The sequence below is a fragment of the Bufo bufo genome, chromosome 1 (assembly GCF_905171765.1).
Source record: "Bufo bufo chromosome 1, aBufBuf1.1, whole genome shotgun sequence".
Taxonomy (NCBI): domain Eukaryota; kingdom Metazoa; phylum Chordata; class Amphibia; order Anura; family Bufonidae; genus Bufo; species Bufo bufo.
The window spans coordinates 498,940,247-498,966,941 of NC_053389.1; the positions used below are offsets into that span (position 1 = coordinate 498,940,247).

Consider the following 26,695-nt stretch of genomic DNA (forward strand, 5'->3'; position numbering starts at 1 on the left):
AAAGGGGTGGGGGGTCAGCCTTTCAGTACTCATACCATATGCCGCACCCTGCGTCAAATTAGTCAGCATGGCTGTAATCCCAGAAGGAAGTCTCTTTAAAGATGATGCACAAGAAATCCTGCAAACAGTTTGCTGAAGACAAGAAGACTAAGGACATGGATTACTGGAACAGTGTTCTGTGGTCTGATAAGACCAAGATAAACTTATTTGGTTCAGATAGTGTCAAGCGTGTGTGGTGGCAAACAGGTGAGGAGTACAAAGACAAGTGTGTCTTGCCTACAACCATGGTGTGGAGAGTGTCATGGTTTGGGGCTGCATGAGTGCTGTTGGCTGTGGGGAGCTACTTTTCATTGAGGAAACCATGAATGCCAATATGTACTGTGACATACTGAAGCAGAGCAGGATTCCCTCCCTTCGGAAACTAGGCCGCAGGGCAGTACTCCAACATGATAACGACCCCAAACATACCTCCAGGACAACCACTGCCTTGCTAAAGAAACTGAGGTTAAAAGGTGCTGGACTGGCCAAGCATGTCTCCAGACCTAAACTCTATTGAGCATTTGTGGGGCATCCTCAAATGGGATGTCGTCAAGGAGGAGTGGATGAGGATTCCAGTGGCAACATGTGAAGCTCTAGTGAACTCCATGCCCAAAAGAGTTAAGGCACTGCAGGAAAATAATGGTCGCCACACAAAATATTGGCACTTTTGGCACAATTTTGCCATTTTCACTTAGGGGTGTACTCAGTTTTGTTGCAAGCGGTTTAGACATTAACCCCTTCAGGACCCTGCCATTTTTCACCTTAAGGACCAGGCCATTTTTAGCAAATCTAACATATGTCACTTTATATGGTAATCACTTTAAAACGCTTTTACTTATCCAGGTCATTCCGAGATTGTTTTCTAGTCACATATTGTACTTCATGACAGTGGCAAATTTGAGTCAAAATATTTAATTTTGATTAATAAAAAATAAATAAAAATTAGCGAATTTCAAGATTTCAATTTCTCTACTTTTAAAATAGATAGTAATATCTCCAAAAATAGTTATTACTTTACATTCCCCATATGTCTACTTGATGTTTGGATAATTTTGATAATTACATTTTCTTTTTTTTGGAACGTTAGAAGGCTTAGGCCACATGCACACGACCGTTGTGTGATTGGCGTTCCGCAAATTGCGGATCCGCAAAACACGGATGGTGTACGTGTGCGTTCCGCAATTTGCGGAACGGCACGGGCAGCCTTTAATATAACTGCCTATTCTTGTCTGCAAAGCGTGGACAAGAATAGGACAGGTTATATTTTTTTTGCGGACCACGGAACGGAGCAACGGATGCGGACTGCACACTGAATGCTGTCCGCATCTTTTGAGGCCCCATTGAAGTGAATGGGACCGCATCCGAGCCGCCAAACCTGTGGCTCGGATGCGGACCAAAATAATGGCCGTGTGCAGGAGGCCTTAGAAGCAAATCTTAAAATTTCGAAGAACATTTCCAAAACCCTAGTTCAGTTATGAGATCACTTTGTGGGGCTTACATATTAGAAACCACCCATAAATCACATTTTAGAAACTATACCCCTCAAGCTATTCAAAACTGATTTTACAAACTTTGCTAACCCTTTAAGTGTCCCACGACAATTAAAAGGAAAATGGGAATGAATTTTTTTTTTTCTAAATTTCACTTTTCTTTAGCAGATTTTAAATTGTAATCAATTTTTTTCCGCAACACATCAAGGGTTAACAGCCAAACAAAACTCAAAATCTATTACCCCGATTCTGGAGTTTACAGAAACACCCCATATGTGCTCAAAAACTGATGTATGGGCGCACAGCAGGCTTCAGAGTGGAAGGAGCACCATATGGCTTTGGGAGAGCGGATTTAGCTGGAATGGTAATTGGGAGCAACAGTTGCAAGAAAAAGTATGTGAACCCTTTGGAATTATATGGATTTCTCCACAAATTGGTCATAAAATGTGATCTGATCATCTAAGTCACAACAATAGACAATCACAGTCTGCTTAACCTCCTCAGGACCGCCGTACGCAGGATTGCGTCCTGGCGGCGGCCCTGCTATTCTGGGTGGACGCATATACACGTCCTCTCGCGAGAGGCGAGATTTCCTGTGAACGCGCGCACGTTCACAGGATCGGAAGGTAAGCGAGTGGATCTCCAGCCTGCCAGCGGCGATCGTTCGCTGGCAGGCTGGAGATGCGATTTTTTTAACCCCTAACAGGTATATTAGACGCTGTTTTGATAACAGCGTCTAATATACCTGCTACCTTGTCCTCTGGTGGTCCCTTTTGCTTGGATCGACCACCAGAGGACACAGGCAGCTCAGTAATAAGTAGCACCAAACACAACTACACTACACCCCCCTCTGTCACTTATTAACCCCTTATAAACCCCTGATCACCCCATATAGACTCCCTGATCACCCCCGTCATTGATCACCCCCCTGTCATTGATCACCCCCTTGTAAGGCTCCATTCAGACGTCCGTATGTTTTTTACGGATCCACGGATACATGGATCGGATCCGCAAAACACATACGGACGTCTGAATGGAGCCTTACAGGGGGGTGATCCATGACAGGGGGGTGATCACCCCATATAGACTCCCTGATCACCCCCCTGTAAGGCTTCATTCAGACGTCTGTATGTGTTTTGCGGATCCGATCCATGTATCCGTGGATCTGTAAAAAACATACGGACGTCTGAATGGAGCCTTACAGGGCGGTGATCAATGACAGGGGGGTGATCACCCCATATAGACTCCCTGATCACCCCCCTGTCATTGATCACCCCCCTGTAAGGCTCCATTCAGACATTTTTTTGGCCCAAGTTAGCGGAAATTTTTATTTATTTTTTTCTTACAAAGTCTCATATTCCACTAACTTGTGTCAAAAAATAAAATCTCACATGAACTCACCATACCCCTCACGGAATCCAAATGCGTAAAATTTTTTAGACATTTATATTCCAGACTTCTTCTCACGCTTTAGGGCCCCTAAAATGCCAGGGCAGTATAAATACCCCACATGTGACCCCATTTCGGAAAGTAGACACCCCAAGGTATTCCGTGAGGGGCATATTGAGTCCATGAAAGATTGAAATTTTTGTCCCAAGTTAGCGGAAAGGGAGACTTTGTGAGAAAAAAAATAAATAAATAATTTTCCGCTAACTTGTGCCAAAAAAAAATTTCTATGAACTCGCCATGCCCCTCATTAAATACCTTGGGGTGTCTTCTTTCCAAAATGGGGTCACATGTGGGGCATTTATACTGCCCTGGCATTTTAGGGGCCCTAAAGCGTGAGAAGAAGTCTGGGATCCAAATGTCTAAAAATGCCCTCCTAAAAGGAATGTGGGCCCCTTTGCGCATCTAGGCTGCAAAAAAGTGTCACACATCTGGTATCGCCGTACTCAGGAGAAGTTGGGCAATGTGTTTTGGGGTGTCATTTTACATATACCCATGCTGGGTGAGATAAATATCTTGGTCAAATGCCAACTTTGTATAAAAAAATTGGAAAAGTTGTCTTTTGCCGAGATATTTCTCTCACCCAGCATGGGTATATGTAAAATGACACCCCAAAACACATTGCCCAACTTCTCCTGAGTACGGAGATACCACATGTGTGACACTTTTTTGCAGCCTAGGTTTGCAAAGGGGCCCACATTCCAAAGAGCACCTTTAGGATTTCACAGGTCATTTTTTACACATTTTGATTTCAAACTACTTACCACACATTAGGGCCCCTAGAAATGCCAGGGCAGTATAACTACCCCACAAGTGACCCCATTTTGGAAAGAAAACACCCCAAGGTATTTTGTGATGGGCATAGTGAGTTCATGGAAGTTTTTATTTTTTGTCACAAGTTAGTGGAATATGAGAGCAAGCACATTTTAGTGTCACACTGAGCGTTTGTGAGCCTCCACAGTTGAGACCCACAGGCAACTAAATACAAAGTTGCTGTGAAGATACAGGGAGCTGGGTAAGCCCTGAGAACGATATCAGGAGCTATCCCACCCAGTGGTGTATACTGAGAAGAGGTATACACAACTATATATCAGTCTCACTGCTCACTCTGAGGAATTTTAATCATAATTTAGAGTATTAACCTTTTAAACAGAAACAATAAAGATATAAGTTTTATGTAATAAAAATAAAAGACAGTCAGTAGGTGATCCAAGCCACGCTCTGGTCGCATGACCCTTGAAAATTGCTGTTATATAATTAAATAGCGTGGCCACCTCCTGTAGGACCCATATAGTCTGTTGCATGCATTGTTGAGAATGTGGCCCCTTCATTCTCAGGATCAGCAGGGATCCAAGAGGTTAGACCACCTCAAGCCTGAGAATGAAGGGGGCCACAGCCCTGGTGTAGCACTGTGTACTCTAACAGTTTTATTTACCGGGAACTGCAGCATATTTCTATTCAAGTGAATGGGGCTAAATGTAGGTCCATGCACAGCCAGGCTGCTGAGAGCACTGCTGTGCATAGAAAACTTGAAAGCAGATGCAGTGTTTACACCAGCACTGGATCAGTGGCAATCCCAAAGGCCAGACCTGCACCAATCGTTAACCTTTTAACGATTACGGCATTTCAGCCACTCAGATGCTGCAGTCAATAGTGACTGTGGCATCTGAGAGGTTAGACTGAGGCAAGGAGCTACCTCTATCCACCAATCAGCACCTCCTGAACACAATTGCAGGGTTGTGGGTGTTTGAATATGCCAACACAAAGCAATCTTTTTTTTCAGAAATTTTTTTTTATTTTATTTTTTTAAAGGGAACCAGTCACCTCCCAAAACCATCCCAAGCCGCCAGCAGTACCTGCGTGTAGCCAGCAGTGTGTTTCTGATGATGCCTTTCTTCCTGAAGGCAGATGCAGCAAAAGTACTGAAAACGTTGTTTTATCCCCTGCTGGCGCGCTTCCCTAGTCAGGCTTGAAGTCACGGAGGCAGCGGCCTCCTTGCTTCAAGGGACGGTAACCACGCCACCCTTCACTGTGACTGACTGCCGGCTGTTCGGCAAAGGCAGTCGAACTCTCGTGCATAAGCGCTGTCAGTCACAGGGAAGGGGGCGTGGTTACCGTGACTTGAAGCAAGGAGGACGCTGCCTCCGTGACTTCAAGCCTGACTAGGGAAGAGCGCCAGCAGGGGATAAAACAAAGTTTTCAGTACTTTTGCTGCATCTGCCTTCAGGAAGAAAGGCATCATCAGAAACACACTGCTGGCTACACGCAGGTACTGCTGGCGGCTTGGGATGGTTTTGGGAGGTGACAGATTCCCTTCAAGTAGGAGACATAACAAAAGCCATATAAATGTTGTACCAATCGTACGACTCTTGAAATACAGTTAAAGAGCATCTGTCAGAACGATCAACCTTATTAAACCAGGCATACTGCCTGCTATGGTTGATCCTGCTAATCATAAAGATGCCTATCTTGTGAAAATCGGTTACAGCATTTCTGAGAAAAAAAGATGTTTATTCTTTATGCAAAATAGGGCTTCGGTGCACCAAAGGGTGGAGTCTAGAACCTCTGTGCACCTCAACCTACCAGTGGTGGACACCCAAACGGAAACTGAACAGTCGGGGGCCTATTGGGCTCTGTTTCACTTCTGTGCTGTATCTGGGGCTTACGTTATTTTCACTGTTCTGCTCCTCTAACTGAGGAGAACAGAAACTGGGAGCGCTGATGTGAACGTGGATTTATTAAAATGATGAATGGAAAGCAAACCATCAATAATAAACCAGCTAATAATAAAGATCATTTCATAATTACAAAGGTTACACTTGATGTATGATTTTGCTGTAAAACCAATGTCTTACCTCCAGGTGCAGGATTCCTGAGATTTATACCCATATAAGAAACAGCAAAGTCCAACTATTCCTGCCAGCAGCAACATTTGTGTGTAGAAGCCCAGCCAAGCAAAATAAATCCCAACTTTCTCACCATAGTATTTTCTATAGAAGAAATAAAAAAAGCACATTGTTTCTTAGCTTATTAGCCTGAAATTAAATGCACCACAAATTTCCCCAGCATCTCATAATAATGCTATGTTCAAGCGTCATATTTGCATATTGAAAAACTGACATCTAACCGATACATACTTTACTGCAAGTAACCCTATTAAAATGCATGGGATGCAGATGAATTTGTATATGCGATCCACACTGAAATTTCTGTCAAATATGGCACTTGTGAAGATAAACACTGTGAGGGAAAAGTAGGCTATCTTAACCATACCTCCCAACAGTCCTACATCTGGTGGAACAGTCCTAGATTTCGGCTGCTGTTCCATGGTCCTGGGACGGCTGAGGCATGTCCCTCTTTCAACTGTCTCCTGAAGACGCAGAGACACTTGAATGCAATGGTGAAGCAGGCCAGTTTGGCTGAGAGCGCACAGGCTAGGGAATGTGAATCATATTTATCACGTCTTCTGTTGGGGGGAGACCAAGATGGCCCCCATTCACCGGGGAATGCAGATAAGAGAGTTATTTATTTTATTTTATTAACAGTACAGGCTATATTATTATAAGGTGGGCACTAAATAATGGGACAGCAGAGCTGAACTATTGTAAGGGGGCATTCTGTGTGGGGGAACTAAAAGGGACGTTGTACTTTTTATGGGGGCATAGCCACAGTGTGGGGGCACTTTGGTGGGCAGAACTGTTTGAGGGCACAAAGGCCAGGATTGGGCATGTATAGATAGGCATTGAGCAGAGTTAGAGACTTGGATTAGTGTAAAAAAAAAAAATTGTTGCATAGCACGCCGCTGATAATGTCCCTCCTTGGGCTTTTTAAAAGTTGGAAGATATAGTTACTTAATACATCATGAACAAAGATCCATCATATGAGACCAAAATCACAAATAAAACAGACTTTTGTCTCATTTTCTAATGACCAAAAGACAGTCACTTCCTGCAACGTGTAAAAAGAGAAGTCATACAACTCCCTGGTCTGACAGTGAGGAGAGACAAAAATAAGAGTTGTATGCATGAGAAAGAAAAATGTGCGAGCACTTTATGTAACTAAACATACAAACTTCACCTTTACTCCCCACCACCTAAACTTTTATACTTAGCAGGATTTTTAAGCAAACCTATATTTGCATGAGACATTTGGTTACAAACTTGAAAGAAGCCTGCGCTGTTTGAAATGCAAAGCACAAGGTGACAGTTTCTAAAAGGTGTTTCCCGTCTGAAAACATCTGATCATGGTGGAAAAAGTGTAAGCCCATAGAAAACTAGTTTAGCATTCTCATTAGGAGAAACAAAACGAGAGTCTACGCCTGACGAAGAGACTGAAGTGGCCTCGAAAGCTTGCTATGCATGATCACTGCTTTTATTTTTGTCGGCCTTTGAAAGGTATCAGACCTGCAAGACTCTGATTTTGTTTCTCTTAAAGGGGTTGTCTCACTTCAGCAAGTGGCATTTATCTTGTAGAGAAAGTTAATACAAGGCAGTTACATTATTGTTATTATCCATATTGCCTCCTTTTCTGGCTGGATTCATTTTTCCATCACATAATACACTGCTCATTTCCATGGTTACAGGCACCCTGCAATCCAGCAGCAGTGGCCGTGCTTGCACACAATATTTATTTATATTATGCACTTATATAGCGCTACTATATTCCGCAGCGCTTTGCAGGGTGCCCGTGACCTTGAAAACGAGCAGTGTATAATGTGATGGAAAAATGAATCCAGACAGCAAAGGACACAATATGGACAATCACAATACATTAGTGAGTGCCTTGTATTAACAACATCTACATAATAAAGGCCATTTGCTGAAGTGAGACAGCCCCTTTAACCACCTCAGCCCCCAGTGCTTAAACACCCTGAAAGACCAGGCCACTTTTTACACTTCTGACCTACACTACTTTCACCATTTATTGCTCGGTCATGCAACTTACCACCCAAATGAATTTTACCTCCTTTTCTTCTCACTAATAGAGCTTTCATTTGGTGGTATTTCATTGCTGCTGACATTTTTACTTTTTTTGTTATTAATCGAAATTTAACGATTTTTTGGCAAAAAAATGACATTTTTCACTTTCAGTTGTAAAATTTTGCAAAAAAAATGACATCCATATATAAATTTTGCTCTAAATTTATTGTTCTACATGTCTTTGATAAAAAAAAAATGTTTGGGTAAAAAAAAAATGGTTTGGGTAAAAGTTATAGCGTTTACAAACTATGGTACAAAAATGTGGATTTCCGCTTTTTGAAGCAGCTCTGACTTTCTGAGCACCTGTCATGTTTCCTGAGGTTCTACAATGCCCAGACAGTACAAACACCCCACAAATGACCCCATTTCGGAAAGTACACACCCTAAGGTATTCGCTGATGGGCATAGTGAGTTCATAGAACTTTTTATTTTTTGTCACAAGTTAGCGGAAAATGATGATTTTTTTTTTTTTTTTTTTTTTTTCTTACAAAGTCTCATATTCCACTAACTTGTGACAAAAAATAAAAACTTCCATGAACTCACTATGCCCATCACGAAATACCTTGGGGTCTCTTCTTTCCAAAATGGGGTCACTTGTGGGGTAGTTATACTGCCCTGGCATTCTAGGGGCCCAAATGTGTGGTAAGGAGTTTGAAATCAAATTCTGTAAAAACTGACCAGTGAAATCCGAAAGGTGCTCTTTGGAATGTGGGCCCCTTTGCCCACCTAGGCTGCAAAAAAGTGTCACACATCTGGTATCTCCGTATTCAGTAGAAGTTGGGGAATGTGTTTTGGGGTGTCATTTTACATATACCCATGCTGGGTGAGATAAATATCTTGGTCAAATGCCAACTTTGTATAAAAAAATGGGAAAAGTTGTCTTTTGCCAAGATATTTCTCTCACCCAGCATGGGTATATGTAAAAAGACACCCCAAAACACATTCCCCAACTTCTCCTGAATACGGAGATACCAGATGTGTGACACTTTTTTGCAGCCTAGGTGGGCAAAGGGGCCCATATTGCAAAGAGCACCTTTCGGATTTCACTCGTCATTTTTTACAGAATTTGATTTCAAACTCCTTACCACACATTTGGGCCCCTAGAATGCCAGGGCAGTATAACTACCCCACAAGTGACCCCATTTTGGAAAGAAGAGACCCCAAGGTATTCGCTGATGGGCATAGTGAGTTCATGGAAGTTTTTATTTTTTGTCACAAGTTAGTGGAATATGAGACTTTGTATGAAAAAAAAAAAAAAAAAAAAAAATCATCATTTTCCACTAACTTGTGACAAAAAATAAAAAATTCTAGGAACTCGCCATGCCCCTCACGGAATACCTTGGGGTGTCTTCTTTCCAAACTGGGGTCACTTATGGGGTAGTTATACTGCCCTGGCATTTTCCAGGGGCCCTAATGTGTGGTAAGTAGGTAAATGACCAGTGAAATCCGAAAGGTGCTCTTTGGAATATGGGCCCCTTTGCCCACCTAGGCTGCAAAAAAGTGTCACACATCTGGTATCTCCGTACTCGGGAGAAGTTGGGGAATGTGTTTTGGGGTGTCTTTTTACATATACCCATGCTGGGTGAGAGAAATATCTTGGCAAAAGACAACTTTTCCCATTTTTTTATACAAAGTTGGCATTTGACCAAGATATTTATCTCACCCAGCATGGGTATATGTAAAATGACACCCCAAAACACATTCCCCACCTTCTCCTGAGTACGGAGATACCAGATGTGTGACACTTTTTTGCAGCCTAGGTGGGCAAAGGGGCCCATATTCCAAAGAGCACCTTTCGGATTTCACTCGTCATTTTTTACAGAATTTGATTTCAAACTCCTTACCACACATTTGGGCCCCTAAAATACCAGGGCATTATACCTACCCCACAAGTGACCCCATTTTGGAAAGAATAGACCCCAAGGTATTCGCTGATGGGCATAGTGAGTTCATGGAAGTTTTTATTTTTTGTCACAAGTTAGTGGAATATGAGACTTTGTATGAAAAAAAAAAAAAAAAAAAAATCATCATTTTCCACTAACTTGTGACAAAAAATAAAAAATTCTAGGAACTCGCCATGCCCCTCACGGAATACCTTGGGGTGTCTTCTTTCCAAAATGGGGTCACTTGTGGGGTAGTTATACTGCCCTGGCATTTTCCAGGGGCCCTAATGTGTGGTAAGTAGGTAAATGACCAGTGAAATCAGAAAGGTGCTCTTTGGAATATGGGCCCCTTTGCCCACCTAGGCTGCAAAAAAGTGTCACACATCTGGTATCTCCGTACTCGGGAGAAGTTGGGGAATGTGTTTTGGGGTGTCTTTTTACATATACCCATGCTGGGTGAGAGAAATATCTTGGCAAAAGACAACTTTTCCCATTTTTTTATACAAAGTTGGCATTTGACCAAGATATTTATCTCACCCAGCATGGGTATATGTAAAATGACACCCCAAAACACATTCCCCAACTTCTCCTGAGTACGGCGATACCAGATGTGTGACACTTTTTTGCAGCCTAGATGCGCAAAGGGGCCCAAATTCCTTTTAGGAGGGCATTTTTAGACATTTGGATACCAGACTTCTTCTCACGCTTTGGGGCCCCTAGAATGCCAGGGCAGTATAAATACCCCACATGTGACCCCATTTTGGAAAGAAGACACCCCAAGGTATTCAATGAGGGGCATGGCGAGTTCATAGAATTTTTTTTTTTTTGGCACAAGTTAGCGGAAATTGATATTTTTTATTTTTTTCTCACAAAGTCTCCCGTTCCGCTAACTTGGGACAAAAATTTCAATCTTTCATGGACTCAATATGCCCCTCACGGAATACCTGGGGGTGTCTTCTTTCCGAAATGGGGTCACATGTGGGGTATTTATACTGCCCTGGCATTCTAGGGGCCCTAAAGCGTGAGAAGAAGTCTGGAATATAAATGTCTAAAAAATTTTACGCATTTGGATTCCGTGAGGGGTATGGTGAGTTCATGTGAGATTTAATTTTTTGTCACAAGTTAGTGGAATATGAGACTTTGTAAGAAAAAAAAATAATAATTCCGCTAACTTGGGCCAAAAAAATGTCTGAATGGAGCCTTACAGGGGGGTGATCAATGACAGGGGGGTTGATCAATGACAGGGGGGTGATCAATGACAGGGGGGTGATCAATGACAGGGGGGGTGATCAATGACAGGGGGGGTGATCAATGACAGGGGGGGTGATCAATGACAGGGGGGGTGATCAATGACAGGGGGGGTGATCAATGACAGGGGGGGTGATCAATGACAGGGGTGGTGATCAATGACAGGGGGGTGATCAGGGAGTCTATATGGGGTGATAACCACAGTCATTGATCACGCCCGTGTAAGGCTTCATTCAGACGTCCGGATGCGTTTTGCGGATCCGATCCATCTATCAGTGGATCCGTAAAAATCATGCGGACGTCTGAATGGAGCTTTACAGGGGGGTGATCAATGACAGGGGGGTAATCAATGACAGGGGGGTGATCAGGGAGTCTATATGGGGTGATCACCACAGTCATTGATCATGCCCCTGTAAGGCTTCATTCAGACGTCCGGATGCGTTTTGCGGATCCGATCCATCTATCAGTGGATCCGTAAAAATCATGCGGACGTCTGAATGGAGCTTTACAGGGGGGTGATCAATGACAGGGGGGTAATCAATGACAGGGGGGTGATCAGGGAGTCTATATGGGGTGATCACCACAGTCATTGATCATGCCCCTGTAAGGCTTCATTCAGACGTCCGGATGCGTTTTGCGGATCCGATCCATCTATCAGTGGATCCGTAAAAATCATGCGGACGTCTGAATGGAGCTTTACAGGGGGGTAATCAATGACAGGGGGGTGATCAATGACAGGGGGGTGATCAGGGAGTCTATATGGGGTGATAACCACAGTCATTGATCATGCCCCTGTAAGGCTTCATTCAGACGTCCGGATGCGTTTTGCGGATCCGATCCATCTATCAGTGGATCCGTAAAAATCATGCGGACATCTGAATGGAGCTTTACAGGGGGGTGATCAGGGAGTCTATATGGGGTGATCACCACAGTCATTGATCATGCCCCTGTAAGGCTTCATTCAGACGTCCGGATGCGTTTTGCGGATCCGATCCATCTATCAGTGGATCCGTAAAAATCATGCGGACGTCTGAATGGAGCTTTACAGGGGGGTAATCAATGACAGGGGGGTGATCAATGACAGGGGGGTGATCAGGGAGTCTATATGGGGTGATAACCACAGTCATTGATCATGCCCCTGTAAGGCTTCATTCAGACGTCCGGATGCGTTTTGCGGATCCGATCCATCTATCAGTGGATCCGTAAAAATCATGCGGACATCTGAATGGAGCTTTACAGGGGGTTGATCAATGACAGGGGGGTAATCAATGACAGGGGGGTGATCAGGGAGTCTATATGGGGTGATCAGGGGTGATCAGGGGCTAATAAGGGGTTAATAAGTGACGGGGGGGTGTGTAGTGTAGTGTAGTGGTGCTTGGTGGGACTTTACTGAGCTACCTGTGTCCTCTGGTGGTCGATCCAAACAAATGGGACCACCAGAGGACCAGGTAGCAGGTATATTAGACGCTGTTATCAAAACAGCGTCTAATATACCTGTTAGGGGTTAAAAAAAACACATCTCCAGCCTGCCAGCGAACGATCGCCGCTGGCAGGCTGGAGATCAACTCTCTTACCTTCCGTTCCTGTGAGCGCGCGCGCCTGTGTGCGCGCGTTCACAGGAAATCTCGCGTCTCGCGAGAGGACGCGTATATGCGTCCAGGAGGAATGAATCAACCACCTCCAGGACGCGTCTGTGCGTACAGCGGTCCGGAGGTGGTTAATGAGGCATGTCTCACAAACACAAATTCTTTATGCTCAACGAAAGAGGAACCTAGCAGGACTAGAAAATGAAACATATGAACGATATATTAATCTCAAAAAATTTATATTTTTTAATTTCCTGCTCTCCATTGGAAATGAATCTGGGGTAAAGTCTTACGATATGTTTAAAGTTATTAAGTTACAGCCAAACAGCTTCTGTTACTTACTTCCATAAACCAATCCCTCATAAGAAAAAAAGTTCACATTAACACTTTAAAGGGCGCCATTTTATGGGACATCAAAATTTTATATTTATCATGCCATAAAAATTCAGTGAAAGTAGAAAAAATTTTAACAAAAAGGAGAACACTGTCTACTGTACAAGAAAACTGGTATTAATTTTCCTCTGACCGCAGAAATAATTACCTGTAAGTCTCATCACATACAATATGAACAGTAGCTCACTGAAAACAAGACTAAGGACTATGCTGCTCTTCATGGCAGCAGAGCTAAACATGGGCCATTTTTCTAAACAACACTCAAAATAATAAAAAAATAATAATAATTAAAAAGAATATACATATTATTTAGAATAGAGATGAGAGAAGTTCTGGAAATTTGCTTCGTGACTGATTCAGCATAATTTAAAAAAATAAAAATAGATTCAGGCCTGAAGTGATTCTACACGAATAAAAAATGTTCTCAAATTATTCTGAAAACTTGTATATCAGTCTCTGGTCTCCTAGGACCCATTTTTCGGACAGATTCAGAGAACACATATGAGGGGAGAGAGAGAGAGAGAGAGAGATCCACATGTAATACCGCACTGGAAGTGAGAAATGCAGGCCAGTTCTCCTCTCAAAAGGACAAGAGTACTGGATGTCCCAGTAGTATTTGCAAGCCAGTTCTCCCTCCAAAAAGGTTCACAGAATTGCCTTAGGGGTACTCTTTCTCATTTGGGAGACCCAACAAGTATGCATGAGGAATACTGTAGTCCAGCCATCGCTGCTCTGCCTTTTTTGGGAAACATAAATTAGTATCTTATATCTGCTGGCATCAGATAGACTTTAGCTTTCCTTCCAAAAAAAAAGAGAGAGAGCATAATTTGCATACTTCTGAGTTTGTAAAATATATTCAAATTAACTTTCCTTCTAAATACATGTGGATCTTGCTCTCTCTAATTGTTTGGGAAATTCAGGACGAATTCCAAAATTGGTAGAACTGATTCACTCACCTCTAATTTAGAACAATAGAGGAAGAGGAAGAAAAAGAAAAAGAAAAAGAAAAAGAAGAAGAAGAAAATCCTATAGAGAGAGAGATTGTTAAAAGGTATCGCACGGGACTAGAAAACATGGCTGCTTTCGTCCAGGAACAATGCCACACCTGCCCATGGGTAATGTATGGGTATTGCAGCTCAGCTCCACTGAAGTCAATGGAATGGAGCTGCAATACCACATACAACCTATGGACTAGTGTGGTGCTGCTTCTGGAAGAAAGCAGCCTGTTTTTCTAAACCTGTACTACCTCTTTAAAGCAACTGCAACCAGGGCACTGCATTGCATTTTATGAGATATATTCCCTAACAAGGTGCAAACTACTGAACAACTGTTATACTTGACATTGTTTTATACTATTATTCTAAATGGAAAGTGATGGAAACCTTACACAAATCACACCCCTTTCCACCACAAGATAATCTTGTTGGCAAAACTTCATACATTTCTTGCAAATAAAGGATGTATACTGTGTAGATTCCTGTATTGTTCTGAATTGTGAATTACCCAAAGAAAGCAATAGGTTTGTACCTTTCTGGAATGTTTTACTCCTGTTTGATTTAGCAACAGAATGAATTGTTTACACACCTATCGTACGTGTACAGCATCTTAAAGGCTATGTACACATTTTTTATAACTGCATTGTACTCATTCTGAGCAAATTTTTTTTTATTGGTCTTTATGAAAAATATGGCGTCCTTTTTTCTGTACATAGCTGAGATCCTCTAGTAGCAACCTTTGGATTTTCTGTCTTTTCCTTCATACAATGAGCTGACGGACTCCTTATATCTGCTTTCTGACCTCCTAAACACTCATTATAGCTCAGTTCTTATTTTACTGATATGTTATTGACCTCTTAGTAATTCAGAGATAAGGCTCCAAGAGAAGGGGCACAGCTGGGCACAAACGGCCAGAGGGCCAGCCCCTTGGGCACGTTATGAAGGCAATTTGCATATAAATAAAACCGATTGTTATCAAAAATGAAAGGACAGGTGGGGGTAAGACTAGTATATTTTTAATTAGAAAATGGAGACTGATAGGATGATATGAACAGCTCTATATCGAAAATCTTGCTGACAGAATCCCTTTAAAAGGTTGCTGGAGGCCAAGCCCTCCTCTTGCAGGTGTCCAAGCCCATCTCCTTGAAGAGCCCGGGTCCGCCTCTACACAAGCTCCCAGTGCTGCCCCTTGCTCCTTCCACCCCTCCTCTGCGACGTCAGAAGCTAACCAAAACTACACCTGCCTGCTTATCCTGTGTCTCAGAGCAGATGACTGGCAGATTTTGGCGAGACGCAGGATGAGCAGCCGGGTAGAGTTTTGGCTAGCTTCTGATGTCGCAGAGGACGGGCCAGTCATGAAAGAGCAAGGGGCCGCACTGAACTTTTGTAGAGGTGTACTTGGGCTCTTCATGAAGGGGGCTAGAGGACTCCCAAAATGCAGACTTAGACTCCAGCAATCTTTAATGACGTCCTGCCAGACTCTGGTCAGCTAATTAGCACATCACACAAACTTTGTTTTCTGATAACTGGAAACGGCAACAGCCATATAAAAAAATAAATAAAAATAAAATAAAAATATAGTTATGATGATGTTAAACTAACCTAACATGCATTGCAATTTGTTAGATATGCATGGAAGCGCAAAATAGAGCTTTATGACTTTTTGGGCATATTTGTGAAAACATTCATTTTGCATTTTTACCCCACTCACTTCACTTTTGTAAAGTGGGTGGTAAAGTGGACATCATTAGCTATGATAATTAGTTTCACTCCAGATTTATCAACAGCGACTTTTTAAAGTCGCAAAAATTGTTGCCTTAAAGACGCACCAAATTTAACGTTGTGCCACATTTCATATACTATATTTGGTGCACATTATGGCAAAGCAGACTCCTGCAAAACAGACTTCAAAATCCACCTCTTCCATGATAAATCTTCCCCTAACAGCTGTGAAGCAGTATAATTATTTCCGAAAATGAGACCGAAATTTATTCACTGTAATTCTGCCCACGAGATGCACCATTCTTTCTGTCCTCTATACACATAAAATCCTCAGGGCTTGTGAAACAGTGGAGAAAGTCAGCATTCTTGCTCTCCTCCCTCTAAACCGTAATCTAAAAAAAATTCTGCTTCCCCCAAGCTAATGCTAATGGTGTGGACACTTGTTCAGTTGTTCACAGTGCAAAAAAAATAAAATGCTGGGTGTGCAGGTCCTGCTGCATCCAGTGAGGAGTGTCCCCACACCATCAAGTGGATGAGGTGAGATTTTTTTTTTTTTTAATCCCTCAAAGGCACTTGTAACCATTTGTAATGGCCTTTAGATGCACTCCTGTCTACACTGCCATTAAAACCAGGCCCATTGATTTGAATGGGGTCTATTTGCAACATATTCACTTTCAGTTAACCCCTTTAGGACACAGCCTTATTTCACCTTAAAGGGAACCTGTCACCAGTTTTATGGTGTCCTAACTAAGGGCAATATAAATAAGTGACTGATTCTCTTAGCAAAATGCTGGGTCACTTTCTTTAATTGACCCAGTCAATCTGCCAACATCTTGTATTGAAAAGCTCCAGCTCATAATGATGAGTCCTGAATATTCATGAGCTCCTGACTCTCCCCGCCTACCTGCTGCTGATTGACAGTTTTTTTCCATATGAATCAGCAGCAGGTGGGCAGGGGAGTGGCTATAGCTGTTAATTAAATAAACGCTGGACTAAATGAAGTCACGCTAGACTCCAATTAACTCATTAGCATACGGCAAGTTTGTATATATATTATGAAGTAACCATCTGTCAAACCAGTAAGTCAATACATCTAAAGCACTTTTTAGTAGTTAATAATTGTATATAATTAGTTAGATAATAATCAAATATCCACATGACAGGTTCCCTTTAAGGACCAGGCCATTTTTTGCAAATCTGACCAGTGTCACTAAGTGGTGATAACTTTAAAACACTGACTTATCCAGGCCATTCTGAGAATGTTTTTTCGTCACATATTGTACTTCATGACACTGGTAAAATGAAGTAAAAAAAATTCTTTTTTATTTATAAAAAAATACCAAATTTACCAAAAATTTGTAAAAAATTGCAAATTTCCAAGTTTCAATTTCTCTACTTCTATAATACATAGTAATACCTACAAAAATAGTTATTACTTTACATTCCCCATATGTCTACTTCATGTTTGGATCAATTTGGGAATGATATTTTATTTTTGGGGATGTTGCAAGAAATTTTCAAAAACCCACTTTTTAGGGACCATTTCAGGTCTGAAGTCACTTTGTGAGGCTTACATAATAGAAACCACCCAAAAATGACCCCATTCTAGAAACTACACCCCTCAAGGTATTCAAAACTCAAGGTATTGATTTTTTGTCAAATTTTCCATATTAACCACCTCAGCCCCCCTAGCTTAAACCCCCTTAATGACCAGACCACTTTTTACAATTCTGCACTACACTACTTTCACCGTTTACTGCTCAGTCCTACAACTTACCACCCAAATGAATTTTACCTCCTTTTCTTCTCACTAATAGAGCTTTCATTTGGTGGTATTTCATTGCTGCTGACATTTTTACTTTTTTTGTTATTAATCGAAATTGACCGAAATTTTTGCAAAAAAATGAAATTTTTCACTTTGTTGTAAAATGTTTCAAACAAAACTACATTTCTATATAAATTTCTCAAAATTTATTGTTCTACATGTCTTTGATAAAAAAAATGCAATAAGTGTATATTTATTGGGTTGCGCAAAAGTTATAGCGTTTACAAACCATGGTACAAAAATTTGAATTTCCGCATTTTGAAGCAGCTCTGACTTTCTGAGCACCTGTCATGTTTCCTGAGGTTCTACAATGCCCAGACAGTAGAAACACCCCACAAATGACCCCATTTTGGAAAGTAGACACCCTAAGGTATTCGCTGATGGGCATAGTGAGTTCATGGAAGTTTTTATTTTTTGTCACAAGTTAGCGGAAAATGATTTATTTATTTTTATTTTTTTCTTACAAAGTCTCATATTCCACTAACTTGTGACAAAATAAAATTTTACATGAACTCACCATACCCCTCACGGAATACCTTGGGGTGTCTTCTTTCCAAAATGGGGTCACTTGTGGGGTATTTATACTGCCCTGGCATTTTAGGGGACCTAAAGCGTGAGAAGTAGTTTGGAATCCAAATGCGTAAAAAATGCCCTGTGAAATCGTAAAGATACTCTTTGGAATTTGGGCCCCTTTGCGCACCTAGGCTGGATCCGCAAAACACATACGGACGCCTGAATAGAGCCTTACAGGGGGGTGATCAATGACAGGGGGGTGATCAGGGAGTCTATATGGGGTGATCAGGGGTTAATAAGTGACAGGGGGGGGGGGGGTGTAGTGTAGTGGTGTTTGGTGCTACTTACAGAGCTGCCTGTGTCCTCTGGTGGTCGATCCAAGCAAAATGGACCACCAGAACCAGGTAGCAGGTATATTAGACGCTGTTAACAAAACAGCGTCTAATATACCTTTTTGGGGTTAAAAAAAAAAAAAATCGGATCTACAGCCTGCCAGCAAATGAACGCCGCTGGCAGGCTGTAGATCAAAGAAAATTGATATTCATGTATAATCACTCGCATGAATCATAGAAATCGGTAATAAGTGATCTGGATTGTTTAATACTTAACTTTTACTTTTTAATATAAAATAGATGGGATATATCCCTCAAAATAACACAAGCTGAATACACAATACCGTTTGCAAAGCCCCACAATCAAGAAGGGGTGCTTGATGAAAACGGCAGCAAATGTGTCCACACCTAATCAGATAGTGTCGGACACGAAAGGTAACAAGTGCTGGTATGCACTAATACCCAGTCAATTGAACGGGGCGGCAATAGTCAGTAAATGCCGGCACCACATGTGCGTGGAAAAGCTGAATACACAATACCGCTTTCCCCAAGATAGAGAGAGTTGAGGGGGAAACTGTAAACAGCAACAGTTGTGTCCTCACTTGTTCGTCAAATGTGGGACACTGTAGGTAACAAGAACAGTTGTGTACTGGTACCTAAACCGCACAATAATTCCACATTACACTACGCACATGTGGAATTATTGTGCGGTTTAGGTACCAGTACACAATTGTTCTTGTTACCTACAGTGTCCCACATTTGACGAACAACATACCAGCACTTGTTACCTTTCATGTCCGACACTATCTGATTAGGTGTGGACACATTTGCTGCCGTTTTCATCAAGCACCCCTTCTAGATTGTCAGGCTGTAGATCCACTCGTTTACCTCCCGATCCTGTGAACGCGCGCTCCTGTGTGCGAGCGTTCACAGGAAATCTCACGTCTCGCGAGATGACGCGCCGAAGCGTCAAGGACGAACAAATCGACCGCCTCCGGAACGCAATCCTGCGTTAGGCGGTCCGGAGGCGGTTAATCAATTTTTTCCAGTAACAAAGCGAAGGTTAACAGCCAAACAAAATGCTATATTTATTGCCCCGATTCTGTAGTTTGCAGAAACACCCCATGTGTGGACGTAAACTACTGTACGGGCACACAGTAGGGCATAAAGGGAAAAGGTGCGCCGTATGGTTTTTGGAAGGCAGATTTTGCTGGACTGGTTTATTTACACCATGTCCCATTTGAAGCCCCCCTGATGCACACCTAGAGTAGAAACTTCAAAAAAGTGACCCCATTTAAGAAACTACACCCCTCAAGGTATTCAAAACTGATTTTACAAACTTTGTTAACCCTTTAGGTGTTCCACAAGAATTAATGGAAAATATATATTCCATTTTAATAATTTTTTTCCAGTTACAAAGCAAGGGTTAACAGCCAAACAAAACTCAATATTTATGGCTCTGATTCTGTAGTTTACAGAAACACCCCATATTTAGTCGTAAACCGATGTACGGGCACACGGCAGGGCGCAGAAGGAAAGGAATGCCATGCGGTTTTGGAAGGCATATTTTGCTGGACCGTTTTTTTGACACCATGTCACATTTGAAGCCCCCCTGATGCACCCCTAGAGTAGAAACTTCAAAAAAGTGACCCCATTTTAGAAACTACGGGATAGGGTGGCAGTCACAGACCGCGGGGATCAGAAACTTCCGAAACTGCTGCAAATCGCAGGTCTGAAATGACCTGCGGTTTGCTGCGATCGCCGACATGGGGGGGTCACAGGATCCCCCGGAGCATTTAGCCAAGGTGCCTGCTCAATGATTTGAGCAGGCACCGGGTTCCGATCACCGCCCGCCGGTGATCGGAATTATACATGACGCACCGGTACATCATGTGTCCTGAAGAGGTTAAAAAAAATGGCCATGTGAATAGCTCCATAGACTTCAATTGGTTCTAACAAAAATGGCTGCATGTGTGAATGAGGCCTGTGCTAAGGTGGCATGTTGCTAAAAATGCAATGTATTGCTATCTAGACTTTTCATCAGGAAAACTGATTTGGGTCTAGGACCGGGCTAAAGCTGAACTGACCAGGACCAACAAGAATATGCACGTTTCACTGGACAAACAGATTTCTTCTTAGAGCACAGGGCGTTTTTAATTGCCAGTTTTTAAAGGACATTTTCTGATTGACACTTGCCATACCCAAAAATATTTTTCTTGCATTCACTGATGAGGAAGTGAAAACACTATTAGCGCGAACCCCTAGAGTTTCCAGATGTGCCCGTCTCCAAGAGAACTACTACTACAAAACACTCACTTGGTGGTACTACACTCTGGAGAGACTACGTATCCCACAACATCACCTATATGCTGGAGGTGCCCCTAAAAAGTATGTATCTTTTTACATATTTGGTGGACATGCCCACTAATTTCTCCTTTTTGGACTAGTGTGTGTGAGACTCTGGCCAAAATATACAATAAATCTACACAACAAACACCACAGATGTGCCTTCTGGGTATGCTGTACCATTCTTCTAATACTAGGCATAAAGACCGTTTATGCCAACACCTTTTGGCGGCAGAAAGACTACTAAAAGCTTTGTGCTGGAAATCTACAGCTTCCCCACCAATCCCACAATGGTTAACTAAATGTGACCAGATCTACCGCATGGACCAAATAGCTCATTGGGAATCAAACACAACACACTTGTTTGAACATACATGGGGTCCTTGGAAAAAGTATAGAAATCTCCTCTAACCAAGTAGAAATATAAGCCTTACTGACTTTACACATGTTTTCTTTATCGCTCAACTGCATGTGAAATTTGTGTTTAGGAGTTTAGACAATAAGAACTAATACAACACAAATTTTGTTGAATAAAATAAAAATAACTTTTATTAATAGTTACAGCACAGTAATAAATAAGAGTATAAGACCATATAATTCATATATGTTCGAAAATGACAATGTCCTGATTGTAAGATATTAATTGACATTTTGTACTTCTGTAATGTCGAAATTTACTGTGTCATTTCTGTTCCTTCAAAAAAATGTTTTAAAAACTTAAAAATATTTTTCTTGGGGAGAAGTGTATCTTAAAGTGTAATCGATATACACAAAAAAAATAAAGGGAACACAAAAATAACACATCCTAGATCTGAGTTAATTAAATATTCTTCTGAAATACTTTGTTCTTTACATAGTTGAATGTGCGGACAACAAAATCACACAAAAATAAAAAAAATGGAAATCAAATTTTTCAACCCATGGAGGTCTGTATTTAGAGTCACACTCAAAATTAAAGTGGAAAAACACACTACAGGCTGATCCAACTTTGATGTAATGTCCTTAAAACAAGTCAAAATGAGGCTCAGTAGTGTGTGTGGCCTCCACGTGCCTGTATGACCTCCCTACAACGCCTGTGCATGCTCCTGATGAGGTGGCAGACGGTCTCCTGAGGGATCTCCTCCCAGACCTGGACTAAAGCATCTGCCAACTCCTGGACAGTCTGTGGTGCAACGTGACGTTGGTGGATAGAGCGAGACATGATGTCCCAGATGTGCTCAATCGGATTCAGGTCTGGGGAACGGGCAGGCCAGTCCATAGCATCAATGCCTTCGTCTTGCAGGAACTGCTGACACACATGAGGTCTAGCATTGTCTTGCATTAGGAGGAACCCAGGGCCAACCGCACCAGCATATGGTCTCACAAGGGGTCTGAGGATCTCATCTTGGCACCTAATGGCAGTCAGGCTACCTCTGGCGAGCACATGGAGGGCTGTGCGGCCCTCCAAAGAAATGCCACCCCACACCATTACTGACCCAATGCCAAACCGGTCATGCTGGAGGATGTTGCAGGCAGCAGAACGTTCGCCACGGCGTCTCCAGACTCTGTCACGTCTGTCACATGTGCTCAGTGTGAACCTGCTTTCATCTGTGAAGAGCACAGGGCGCCAGTGGCGAATTTCCCAATCTTTGTGTTCTCTGGCAAATGCCAAACGTCCTGCACGGTGTTGGGCTGTAAGCACAACCCCCACCTGTGGACGTCGGGCCCTCATATCACCCTCATGGAGTCTGTTTCTGACCGTTTGAGCAGACACATGCACATTTGTGGCCTGCTGGAGGTCATTTTTCAGGGCTCTGGCAGTGCTCCTCCTGTTCCTCCTTGCACAAAGGTGGAGGTAGCGGTCCTGCTGCTGGGTTGTTGCCCTCCTACGGCCTCCTCCACGTCTCCTGATGTACTGGCCTGGCTCCTGGTAGCGCCTCCATGCTCTGGACACTACGCTGACAGACACAGTAAACCTTCTTGCCACAGCTCGCATTGATGTGCCATCCTGGATAAGCTGCACTACCTGAGCCACTTGTGTGGGTTGTAGACTCCGTCTCATGCTACCACTAGAGTGAAAGCACCGCCAGCATTCAAAAGTGACCAAAACATCAGCCAGGAAGCATAGGAACTGAGAAGTGGTCTGTGGTCACCACCTGCAGAACCACTTCTTTATTGGGGGTGTCTTGCTAATTGCCTATAATTTCCACCTGTTGTCTATCCCATTTGCACAACAGCATGTGATATTGATTGTCACTCAGTGTTGCTTCCTAAGTGGACAGTTTGATTTCACAGAAGTGTGATCGACTTGGAGTTACATTGTGTTGTTTAAGTGTTCCCTTTATTTTTTTGAGCAGTGTATTTTACACATGCAATCACTGGAATTCTTTTAGAAACCAAATAATCTTTATTACATATATACTTGGTATTTATATCTGTTTAGATATCTGGAATCTAAACCGATAAGCATTAGAGATGGTCAAAAATATATAAATATAATATTTAAAAAAATCCAGAAGTGGACATCAAGAAATCAAACCATCAAGCTCCTATTCAAAAGTCAAGAACCTTCCTCCAAGTCTAATAATTCTTTTAAATTACAAAGTTATTATGGTTAAAAAAACAAAAAAACAAGCATACCGTATTTTTCACCCTATAAAATGCACTCCCCCCCCCCCCCCCCCCCCAGATTGTCTTATGGGGTGAATACTAGTAAGCGCTTCCATTATGGTGAATGCAGCACTCCCCAGTCTCTGTACTCACTGATTCCTGGTCCTCGATGTGCTGTGACCACAGCGTGTGGACATCGGAGATCTGTGACCTCACGCTGTGCGTGTCGGCTCACAGCACAGTGCGTAGCAGGAAGAAGAGAGCTGGACCTTAGGAGAAACTGCGTCTGTAGCAGGAGAGGTAAGTTGATTTTTTTTTTTATTTGCTCTGAGGTCTGAATGGGGGGGGGGGTCTGATCTGAGGTCTGAATGTAGAGGGTCTGATATCTGATGTCTGAATAGGGGGGGTCTCTGATCTGAGGTCTGAATAGGGGGGGCAAATTGGACATTACCACAGTAACAACAAAAAGTGCTGTGTAACATCCCCCAGTCACTTTATCAATCTGTAAAGTATCATTGTTATCAAAGTGGATGTGGATCTACTGTGTCATTGAACAGATTTGGCTTGTGGCTACTCATAAGAGCGTTATCTAAGTCAAAGGCAAAACCGTAGCCAGGAAAAAAGCGGAGAAGCACGCAGGCAGTTTTTGTGCAATCCAGTAAACAGTCCAAAAGGTTTTGGCGGGCAGCACAGAGTCAATACAAGGAGCAGTCAGGTCAGGCCATGCAGCAAAGGGACAAATCCAGACAACAGGTAGAAGTCGTTACACAGGCAAATGAACAGAATAATTGCACACCTTCATAGGAATCTAGAAGCTAAATCTTATTGCTCAGGCACACTGCCCTGTGGGAAGATACCTCAACCACAAAAATTTTCAAAATCTGACATGTGTCACTTTATTTGGTAATAACTTTGGAACGCTTTTACTTATCCAAGCCATTCAGAGACTATTTACTCGTGACACATTGCACTTCATGTTAACGGTAAATTTGAGTCAATATGTTTTACCTTTATTTATAAAAAAAAAAATCCAAAAGTTAATGAAAATGGGAAAAAATTCACTGTTTTCAAAATTTGAATCTCTCTGCTTTTAAGACAGATAGTGATGCCTCAAAATATTAATTAACATTCCCCATATGTCTACTTTTTGTTGGCATCATTTTAGTAATGTAATTCTATTTTTTTTTTAGGACACTAGAAGGTTTAGAATTTTGGAAGCAATTTTTTAAATTTTTACGAAAATTTCCAAAGTCAACTTTTTTAAGGACCTGTTCAGTTCTGAAGTCACTTTTTGGGGCTTGCATAATAGAACCAACCCATAAATGACCCCACTTTAGAAATGACACCCCTCAAACTATTCAAAATTCTGGTTTAAGGCTGGGTTCACACTTGAGCGTTTTACAGCGCGTTCAAACGCGCTGTAAAACGCTCAACACATGAAAACCAATGCTTCCCTATGGCCCTGGTTCTCACTTGAGCGTTTTACAGCGCTGAAAAACGCGCTGTAAAACGCCCTACGCTCAAACAAGTACTTGAGCTTCTTTGGGGCGTTTTGACGCGCGTTTGTGGCCATAGGACATTGCAGTCAATCACACAAACGCGCGTCAAACGCGCGTTTACTATTGCAAAAAACGCTCGTCAAAAACGCGCGTCAAAAACGTGCGTTAAACGCGCATATCAAAGACGCTCAGGTCTGAACCCAGCCTTAGAAATGTTGTTAACCATTTAGGTATTCCACAGGAATTAAAGCAAAATAGAGGTGTAATTTCAAAATGTCACTTTTTTTTTGCAGATTTTCCATTTTAATCAATTTTTTCCTGGAGAAAATCAAGGGTTAACAACAAAACAAACCTCAATATTTATTACCTCGATTCTGCAGTTTGCAGAAACATCCCATATGTGGTCGTATACCGCTGTTTGGGCACATACAGGGCACAGAAGGCAAGGAGCGCCATATAGTTTTTGGAGGGCAGATTCTGCTGGAATGGTCTTTGGGCACCATGTTGCATTTGAAGAGGCCCTGAGGTAACCCCACAGTGAAAACCCCCAAAAAGTGACCGTATTTTTTAAACTACACCACTCAAGGAATTTTTAAGGGGTGTAGAGAGCACTTCACTCAACAGCTGTTTCATAGAATTTTTAATACTAATTTTTCTTTACAAGAAAATGGTGCTTTAGGCACAAACTTTCTTTTTCACAAAGGATAACAGGAGAATATCCTCCCCCAATTTGCTACCCACTTTTTCCTGAATACAGTAACACCCAAATTGTGGTCAAACTGTTATCTGGGGATACGCCAGGGCTCCTTATTTTTTGCGAGACAAGTTGTAGTTTTTATTGGCACCATTTTGGGGTACATTTGGTTTTTTGGTTGCTTTTTATCTCATTTTTGGCAGGTAAAGTCACAAAAAAACTGTTTGGTGTCTTTTTTCTATTTTTTTTTTTATAGATCCAGTCATTACAGACGCAACAATACCAAATAGGTCTAGGTTTTTTTTTTTTTTTTTTTTTAAGTTTTACACAATAAAAACAGTTTTAGAAAAAAAAACATGTTGTTTCTGTGTTGCCATTTTCTTAGAGCCCTATTTTCTTTTTTTTAATTTTTCTGGCTATAGTCTTGTGTGAGGGCTTGTTTTTTGCGGGACGAGGTGACGTTTTTACTGCTACCATTTTGGGGTACATATGACTTTTTGATTGATTAACATTGTGTTTTTTGGGAGGTGAGCTCACAAAAAAAAAAAAAAATCTGCTTTGGCGCAATACAAATTATTTTTATTTTTTTACTGCGTTCACCTAATTGGGACGCGGTGATACCAAATGTGCCTATTTTATTTTTTTTCTTCTATTTTTCTTAATGTTCTCCACAGATTTTGGGGGAGATTTTTTCTTTTTTTAATGTGAAACTTATTATTATATTTTTTTTTTTTTAAAACCCCTTTTTTTTTTTTTTTTACACTTTGTGTCCCCCCATAAGGTCATACAAGACCTCTGGGGGACATTTTTTTTAACTATTGATTTCTCTTGTAACTGACATAGTAGCCCCAGTTACAGGGGAAATACACCCCCAAGAGAGGCTGTACAGCCTAAATCAGCGCTGTACAGCCTCAGTGTAGGGCTGATCGAGGTCTATGGAAGACCCGACAGCTTCTGCACTCACCCGGCCCTGTCGATCACATGACCGCTGGGACGGGACAGGAAGTGGCATAGCGCTTCCTGATCTGTATACACAGCGCTCGTTGAGCGCTCTGTATACAGCGATCTAGAAGGCAGGGACATACAGGAACGGTCCCTGCCTTCTCTCTGGGTTGC

General features: G+C 42.0%; 1 protein-coding gene across 2 annotated transcripts in view; it reads right to left on the minus strand.

Annotated features, from left to right (window-relative positions):
• Positions 1 to 26,695, minus strand: part of ANO6 (anoctamin 6) — a 120,171-nt gene that overhangs the window by 17,089 nt on the left and 76,387 nt on the right. For both annotated transcript variants that reach the window (XM_040410643.1, XM_040410651.1), the window contains exon 8: positions 5,831 to 5,965. In XM_040410643.1, the coding sequence (XP_040266577.1) occupies positions 5,831 to 5,965 (135 nt within the window). The remainder of the gene's footprint in view (positions 1 to 5,830; positions 5,966 to 26,695) is intronic.